Raw genomic sequence first — 9,335 nt, 5'->3', positions numbered from 1 at the left:
TCCTACGCAGCTACACTCTATTCCAACCCAAAAGACATAGAGAGGTTTGGCAAGGGTGGATGTAGGCAAAGACTGTGCCACGGCATCTCCAAACGAAGTAATTTTTTTAAAAAAACAGTGCAGAATGAAAAGTTCCATGTCTGTCCTTTCATTGCTTCGTTGGCCAGAAGCATAGGGAGTTCATGGTGCTGGCCCTGGAGTTCCGCCCTGGGACTCTGTGCCAGTCTGGCCAGCGCAGCGCAGCAATCATTTGCGGTCGAGGCTGGCGTGTAGTTGGGCCTCCCGCACCATTCGGTCGAAGGAGCGTGTGTTGGTTTCCTCTCGCACCTTCTCACGCACGTGGAAGGAGGCGCGGGCTGTGGAGCGAGCACTTTCCAGCGCACTTCGTCGTTCCCGCGTCAGCTGCTCGCTGCGCTCCAGCTTCCGCCCAATTGCTTGGAGCAGCTCCCTCCGGCGGCAGTCTTCGTCTCTCTCTACCTTCTCCTTGTTAGCGCGCTGGGCCCGTTCTTTCTCCAACCGGGTCTGGCCCACGCGCCGGGCCTTTTGCTGCACTGCCTCTTCGGCCACCTGCGCGGCGTGCTGCAGCCGTCGTTCCCCGGCCCTAGCCAGGGCCTCCAGGTGAGCCTGATGTTCCCGCTCTTTGCGTTCTGCGGCCTCCTTGGCTCGCCGGCTTTGCAACTCCTCCTTCCGGGCCCTCTCCCTCAGCTCCCGGGTGCGCTGTTCCACCAATTGCTCATAGTTTTCCTGCGCGCGGCCCAAGCTGGCCTCCAGGGAGCTCCGCAGGCCCTCTCGCTCTTCATGCTGCTGCCGGGCTCGACCCCGCAACAACGCCTCGTGTCGCGCTCGCTCTGCACGACTCAACTCCCGCTTCTCGCGCTGCAGCTGGCCCTCCTGCCGCTGCTTGGCGCGGGCTGCTCGCTGGGCGCGCTCCCTGCGGACCTGTTCAGCCCGCTCGCGCCCTTCCTGCAGGCCCTCTTCCCGCTGCTTCAGGTTCTGTTCCTGCTGCAGCTTACGCAGCCGGTCCTCCCGAGCGGCGCGCTCCACCCGCTCCCGCCGCAGTAGGCCCTGGCGCTCGGCCAGCTCCCGCCGTCGTTCCTCGCTGCGTTCGCACTGCTGCTGTCGCCGTCGAGCTGCCTCACGCTCCTCGCGGCCCCGGCGGCCGCGTCGCTCCTCCACCTGCGCAGCCCAGGCCCGGCGGCCTTGCTCTAGGGCGCGCTGCTTCTCGCGCTCCTCGCGCTCCCGCCGCTGCTCGGCACGCACGCGCTGCTGCTCCCACTGGCCGTGGGCTGCGGCGCGCTGCTCCAGCAACAGGCGCTCCTCTTGGTGCCGCGCCAGCATGAGCGCAGCGATCTTCCGGTCCCGTTCTGGCACCCCGCGCAGGCCTCGCTCGGCGCGCACTTGGCGTACGATGCGCTCCACGTGCTGAGCAGTCTGCGGAGAGTGGCTCAGGTCGCCAAGGCTGAAGCTTCGGCCTGTAAGTGGAACCAGGGTAAGCGCCGAAGGACGGCCCAAAGGGTTGGAGACAGAGGACGCTGACCCTGCCGGGCAGCTGTTCCTGGCTGAGGCCCGGGGCGGCCAGCGAAGTTCTCGAAGGCTCTCCCCGCTGTAGGAGGACGACGATGCACCGGACTCGGAGCTGAGAGCACCGTCACGCCGGCGGGACAGCGAATCCAGCGAGTGGCTCTTTCTTCCTGTCCGAGAACCTGCGGGAGGAGGTTGGGTCCGAGCAGAGGAAGGACTGGGAGAGGCCTTGCGGGCGGCACGCGGTGCGGGTGACGCGGGGAGGCTGGTGCTGCTGCAACTGCTGCTGCTACCCGCGCTCTGAGCTGGGGCTGATGCTGAGGCCGCGGCGGCGGCTGCAGCCGCGGGGCCCAACGGCGTGAAGAGGCGCCGCTTCTCTTCGCGTACGATTCGCTCGCGCTCGGCCCGGCACTGCTGTAATTTGGAGCGCCGCTCCGCCTCGTACGCCTCGTACAGGCCAGTGGCCACCCGCATGGAGCGGCCAGGGGCCTCGCGCACTAGGTCAGCCAAGGCCCGTGGCAGCAGCTCCACGGGCTTGACAGCACAGCGGGCGCAGGCCTCTAGCGAGCGGGGGCTGGTCAGCACGTAGCGGCTGCCCTCAGCCTCGGGACAGTCGAAGTTGAAGAGGTCGAGGTGCAGCATCGGGGACTGCTCCCGTCGTCCTCCTTCTGCTGAGCCAGGGACTTCTGCCTTGTGCGGCACCGCCGCGGAGGCCGAGGCAGAGGAAGCTGCGGGCTGCTGGGCGCCCTGGGCGTCAGGGGGCACAGACGCGGTGGCCCCGTCCCCTTCCGAGCCTCCGGGCTCGGCTCCCTCCTTCTCCTCTTCAGGCACTGGGTCCACCATGGCTGAGCCTCGTCCTTTGTTGAAGTCTCTGCGAATGACAAGGAGGGACATAGAGGAATACAGCTGAGAACTGTTTCCCCCTCCTCATCCATATTCACCCCTCCTAACTTAATCCGATTTCAGATTAGGCTCAGAGGCCTGGTGGAACGTAAATCGTAAAACCGATGCCCTGAAAATCCAGGCTGGGGGGCGGGGGAGGGAACTGGTCCTCAGAGCAGCCTCAATCTCCCTCGGCCCCGGAATGCGAGTCCTGTGGTTAGCCCCCCTGGGCATCTAGCCCTCTAGATGCACCCCCATTCTACTGCAAGTTAAAATGAAAAGATACTAGTGCGGGCAGCAGCCATCGGGGGAGGCGGAGAGGATTCCCGGGCGGATTAGTGTATTTGTTTGTAGCTTAGGCGGGCTGCGGGGATGCAGCTTTGCAGGAACAAAAAAAGGAAGAGGCCTGTTCATCCCAAAGTGCATTGCTGCAAGGACCCCATTTGCCTCGGGAAGAAGTTTACATTTGATTTCCACTGCCAAAGGAGATCCGTGCGCGGGCCCCCCGGGTGATGGAAGGACTGAAAGAAATCCCCAAAGACCCTTGCAGGAGGGTGATGGTTTCTTGCTCGTGTCTTTTGGGCAGGGCTTGCTAGGAGCTCTGCCCGCCCCCTCCACCCCCAGCCCCCAACGGGTGTTTACAGGAGATGCCGAACGCTCCTGCAGCCTCCCACATGCACCCAATCTCCTCCAAGTCTAATGTGCTAAAGGTTTCCTCCACTCGTCTGGGCTAGAACACCCGCCCCCTGATGCCCACCAGTTCTCCCACCGCATCTCCGCGGGCTGGGCTCCTTGAGCGCAGCGAGCCCAGCCGCGCCAGTGCCTGCCGCTTTGGGTTCCCAGATCGGTTCACTCACCCCACGTCCCGGGCTCCGGCCCCGCGCTGAGGGCTTTTGTTCGAAGCTCCGCTCTCTCCCGAGCCTCTTCAGTCTCTGCACTGGCGGGGTCGGGTTACTGCGGGCTGCAGCCACGAAAGGAGCCCCAGCTGCCGCCGCCTGCGCCTCTCCATGGGGTCCGCAAGCAGGGTGCAAACACCCCAGACACTACCTACACGCAGGAGGGGGAGTGCGACAAACTCTCCCTAAAATAAAGCAGCTCTGTTCCCTTCACTCTCACTGATTCTTAAAAAAGGAAGCCGGGTTCCATCGCTGCAGCATCCATCTCCACCTCTACAACCGTGAAGGTACCGCAGGTTTTTCGCTGCCCCCGGCGCCTCCTGGTGGACACATAAGGGATAGTTTATTTGCTTAGAGGATGAAGAAATAAAAAATGCAACATCTATATACAATATGTATATATAATATTTATGTATACATGAATACTAAATAAACATCTATATGGATATATCACCAAGAAAACTAGGCTTTCTGAACCTTAGCTTAGTAGAGTGAGGGAATCACTCAGCTTATTTTTCAAGGGGATCCTGAGAAGCAAAGGAACTTGATAGGAATAATTGGGTGGACATGTGGCACCTGATCCAAACTGTAATTTTATTTTTAAAGAAAGACTAAGCATACTCATATAGATTCGAGGCAGGAAGAACATATGTGTCTAGTTAATGCAACATTTTATGACTTACTAGTTCCAGATATAAAATTAAAAGCAGTTAGAATCATTTCATGAGTGTTATGTTGAGATACCTTCTCCCCACCTCTTTTCCATTTTGAGTGGTACTGACCAGAAGAGAGGGATGGAAGAAATCCTTGAGGGAGGGGAGTCAGGGGAGTATGAGGGGAAGAGCATCAGAGACCATGGTGAACTGTGTTGTTAAAGAACTTTGACGTAGTAAAGTAGGCTGTAAGGAGAAAATGAAGAATTTTAAGCAAGGAAATAACATTATTTGGTTAATATTTGAAGAACATGACTCTAGCAACAATAGGGTGGGGACCAGGAGGAGGCAGGAAGCCCAGTTATCTAGACACTGCATTTACCCAAGGCAGGGAGGATTGGGACCAGAAAGAGAGAGCAATGGTGGAGGAATGGGCCCTATGGGGAAGCCTATGGATTCTGGAAGCAGAGTCAAAGAATCAACACTCAAGGACGACATGGCTCTGGGGTGTGAAGACAGCAAAGGGTCAAGGCCGACTGCCTGGAACAAAAAGGTGGCTACATATGCCCCAGAGAGTGGATCCAACAGGGAGGTTTTAACTGGTGTGGGGGCCAAGGAAGGACAGGTTTCTTTTTCTACCACTTGATTGTGGGGCAAGATCCTAAACCAATAGTCTGAGATTTCCCAGGGAGGGCAGAAGAGAAGCTGGCAGGTAATGGTGCTGTTCTGGGAAAAATAGTCCATGAAGGAGGCCAAAAAGCAGAGGCAGGAAAGTGGTCTAGTGTAAGCTACTAGCAGAGCACTTCAGGAGAATGTGCCCTTATGCTCAGTCCTCAGAGGTCCAGAAGGATTCCTACTAGAGTCAAATACCTATGGAAACTGTCGATTGTCAGTCTTTGGTGAAACTGGCAAAAGTAGCTTAGTATAGTGCCCAAACCAGATACCACAGAGCAGGAAGTTGAGGTGCATGGGGGATGACAAAGTGAAAGTTACAGATCTTTTTGACATTGGATGATAGTGTTAGGAACTGTGAAGGGTTTGGAATTTTATCTCACTTATATGCTAGCAAGTGAGCCTGCCACAGTCTGTGTCACAGATGTTGACAAAAGACACGAGATTCCTGGGTCAGAAACAAAGGACCTTGTTACTCATGGCACAGTAGGCACATGAAGTTCATGGTTTTGCTCCACAGGTCCCACAGGGGCTTGTGGAGAGGTGAACCCAATTTGTACATGTCCTTACAAAATAACCCAGAACAGAAGCCTTATAAGACATGTAGAATGACTCAAAGGATTGCTGTCCGTGGAGAAAAGGAGCAATTGCTCACATGGCTGGTAAGAGGTGGGGCTGGGATTCGGACCTGGCTTTGTCTGATCCTGAATTGAACCCATATATTTCATTTCCACACAAAGCTGAGCATCTGGAGAGGTGTGGATTCAGGTGGAGATGAATGGGGTGGTCAAGTCGACCTCTCCAAGCCTGTATTTCCCCCTCTTTACATGGAATCCTATTAAGTTGCCTCCCTCAAAGATTAATCAAATCACCAGGAGCAGTGCACATGCCCGTAATCCCAGGATCTCAGGAGGCTGAGGCAGGAGGATTGTGAGTTCAAAGCCAGCTTCAGGAACTTAGTGAGGCCCTAAGCAACTCAGCAAGATCCTGTTCTAAATAAAATATAAAAAGGGCCAGAGATGTAGCTCAGTGGTAAAGTGCCCCTAGGTTCAATCCCTGAAACAACAACAACAAAAAGATTAATGGAATCTATAAAAGAACTGTATAAATGTTATCTTTCTCCTCAGTTTTCACATTTGTTAAATAGGGACAATTACATCTGCTTTGTAGGATTGTTGTCAGAACTGGAAAGACTATATACAAAGTACCTAAACCAACACACTAAGCGGTGATAAAATACTTACCATTTAGATACCTTATCTTCCAGGCTTGGTTAGAACCAATTTGGAAACATCTATAATGTTTGCCAAGTTCTCAGGGGGAAGCCCCTGAAATGTTCTACTCTTGATTATGGCATGATTCTTTGGGAAGGTCATAGAAGAGGGCATGAGAAGGGAACCTTGAAACAGGACACAGCCCTAGCAGGCCACTTCAGCAGAGCTCGCTTGACAATCATGGGTTGCCACTGAACGGTTGGATACCCCATGTCTCTCATCCCTGCATCCTATGGGCTTTTCAGAGGATGGATTTCACATGAGTGAAGTTCTGACTTCCTACAAGTTGGAAGTCCTAGCTTGTCAAAGAGTAAGGGTGTTGGGGCTGGGGATGTGGCTCAAGCGGTAACGCGCTCGCCTGGCATGCGTGGGGTGCTGGGTTCGATCCTCAGCACCACGTAAAAAATAAAAAATAAAGATGTTGTGTCCACCAAAAACTGAAAAATAAATATTAAAAAAATTCTCGCTCTCTGTCTTAAAAAAAAAAAAAAGAGCAAGGGTGTTATATCCAATTTCATTATGACACCCAGTAAAGAAAGCATCCCAGTTTGGGAATACCCACCTGCTCCTTAGAAGTATAGTGGTGGAAAATAATACCTGCCTTGTGGAAATGTGGGTTTCAGAGTCATTTATGGCTTCACCAGGCTGTGTGATTCGAGGAATTTTCTTAACATCTCTAAGTCTCAACTTTTAGACTTTAAGCAAGGAAGGCATAATATGGACTATTGTTTTTGACTTGCACAAATCCTTATAATAATAATTTACCAGTTATGTTCTTAGTCCCTTTAATAAGTATCTCATTAATTTAGACAAAAAAAGCATTCAGTGTAGACATTATCACTTCTATTTAAATTCCTTTTGCTCAGCCCTCCCACCTGCCTCAGTTCTGTACTCATTCTCTACCAATATAATCCTATTGTCAGAAGAGAGGATTTTTTAGTACTAGGGCCTGAAGCCAGATGCGCTTTACCATTGACCTACATCCCAAGACCTTTTTCTTTATTTTGAGACAGAATCTCACTAAGTTACTGAAGCTGGCCTGGAAAATATGATCCTCCTGCCTCAACCTCCCAAATCACTGGGATAACAGACCTGTGCCACTGAACCTGGCTGAATGGAGGTTTTTTATTTTTATTTATTTATTTATTTTAATACATACAATATCTTTCTTTATTTTCATTTATTTATTTATTTATTTATTTTTTTGGTGCTAAGGATTGAACCCAGGGCCTCATGCATGCGAGGCAAGCGCTCTACCACTGAGCCACAATGCCAGCCCCCCCCCCACTTTTAAAATATTTTTTTAGTTGTAGATGGACACAATATCTTTATTTATTTTTATGTGGTGCTGAGGATTGAACCCAGTGCCTCACACATGCGAGGTGGGCGCTCTACCATTGAGCTATAGCCCCAGCCCAGGTTTGTTTTTTAACTATAAAATTCTACAACACGGCTGATCATGGTTGTACATGTCTGTAAGTTCCAGCTACTTGGGAGGCTGAGATTGGAGGATCACTTGAGTCCAAGAGTTTGGGGCCAACCTGAGCAACATAGTGAGACCCTGTCTTAAAAAAATATTTTAAAATCTATGCCAGGAGTTAGAAAAGTATGGTGTGAGGGCAATTCCACTGCCTGTTTATATAAATCAAGTTTTATTGCAACACGGCCATGGGTATTGGTTTGCACATTGTCTGAACTGCTTTTGCACAAAGGCCAATTTGAATAGTTTTGACAGAGACCTTGACTCACAAAGCTTAAACTACTTACTATTGGGTTTTTTATAGAAAAGGTTTACAAACCCCTGTTCTTATGAACAATAATAGCTTGTGTCAGCAATCATTTCTTGCTTTCCAGCTCCAAATTCAGCTTGTAGTTCCTGCTCTGGGAAATGTACTTTTAAGTATTTTCTGAGGGGCCAGTGAGCCTATGTGAAGGCTTGCCAGTAGAGGGCGCTGCGAGGAGGCTGCAGGAGGAAAGGGGCTTGTTCCCCCCCCCCCCCCCCCACCCTGCGATTTGCCTTTTCTTGCTCCTGCTATATGTTTAGTGCTGCAGGTGTGTGGGAATATCCCATGGTACTCTGCTGCAGTTGCATGCCCAGAGTAGTCCTTTGGTGACCCCATCTGTTGACCACCTTCCTGCGCTGTCCTGAGGTTGACCCTGTGTACCGGCATTGTGTCTGTAGTAGTGTTCTGACTCCCACACACTAGAGTCACCTGCAGCTTTGCACATGGTTTTCTGCTTGCCCAACACCTGTGGAGCTCTGCCCCGAGCAGACTTCTCTGCCACCCAGTAGACTGCAACCTCATTTTCTCCAAGGGGGTCTGAACCCTGATCTTGAGAAGGAATCTCCCCTTCCAAGTGTCCTCCCTTGAACACTCTGCCTCAGGCTTAAGGAAGTTTTAGAACTCTCTTGATGCCTTTATATTACTCTCCTTTCATAGCTAAATACCTCTTTAAATAATCTTCCTCTGTTTAAATTACTGTGTGGTTTCTGTCTCCCCATTGGATCCAGACCAATATACAACTTAAAGTGTTGCCATTTCCGATTCTTGGGACTAAAGCTTTTAAGACAAAATCTAGGATACAAGTTAGTAGGTAAAGGGAAATGTTTGTTAAAAACGAAGTGTTTTTCTCATACTTTAATGAAGTAATACACATTCATTAAAGTAGAAAATGAAGGGAAATGGGACGGGGGTGGAAATTACATCACCACAAGGCCCCCACTGTTAGATCTTAATCTGTTTTTGGCAGGAACTTGTAAACTGCAGGAGGACAGGTCCTGTCTGTGTCTGCTCATGATCCATTAGTGCTTGATACATAGTAGCCCTCCTGCTGAATGCCTCACAAGAGCAAGCAGAGGTCTGTGATCCCAGCAATTCCGGAGACTAAGGCAGAAGGATCACAAGTTCCAGGCCAGACTCAGCAATTTAGTGAGACCCTGTCTCAAAAAATAAAAGGGCCTGGGGCTGTGGTTGTAGCTTAGTGGTGGAACACTTGCCTAGCACGTGTGAGGCACTGGGTTTGATCCTCAGCACCACATAAAAATAAATAAATAAAGGTGTTGTGTCCATCTACAACTTAAAAAAAAGGGGGGGGGGGGGCTGAAGATATAGCTCAGCAGTAGAGCATGGTATTGGCACCAAAACAAACACGAAGACCAATGATACAGAGTAGAAGACACAATGACAAACCCACATAAATAGTAGTCATAGTATCAAATGCACCACAAACATACGTTGGAGAAAAAAAATAGCCTCTTTAACAAATAGTGCTGGGAAATCCATATGTAACAAAATGAAATGAAACACCTATCTCTCACCATGCACAAAAAAACTCAAAGTGGATCAAGGATTTAGGCATTAGACCAGAGACCCTGTCCCTGCAAGAAGAAAATGTAGACCCAACTATCCATCATGTTGGCTTAGGAACTGACTTCT

The 9,335-nt window shown here is 51.0% G+C and overlaps 1 protein-coding gene across 1 annotated transcript; it reads right to left on the bottom strand.

Annotated features, from left to right (window-relative positions):
• Positions 1-246: 246 nt before the first annotated feature.
• On the bottom strand, positions 247-2,364 carry Ccdc177 (coiled-coil domain containing 177). Its single transcript, XM_027929455.3, has one exon. The coding sequence runs from the start codon at positions 2,362-2,364 to the stop codon at positions 247-249; it is 2,118 nt and encodes a 705-aa protein (XP_027785256.2).
• Positions 2,365-9,335: the final 6,971 nt, after the last annotated feature.

Source organism: Marmota flaviventris, chromosome 2 (assembly GCF_047511675.1).
Source record: "Marmota flaviventris isolate mMarFla1 chromosome 2, mMarFla1.hap1, whole genome shotgun sequence".
Taxonomy (NCBI): Eukaryota; Metazoa; Chordata; class Mammalia; order Rodentia; family Sciuridae; genus Marmota; species Marmota flaviventris.
This window is presented reverse-complemented; position numbering and strand designations above follow the sequence as displayed.

Coding starts and splice junctions, on each gene's coding strand:
- Ccdc177 (XM_027929455.3), bottom strand. CDS start 2,364: ATGGTGGACCCAGTGCCTGAAGAGGAGAAGGAGGGAGCCGAGCCCGGA.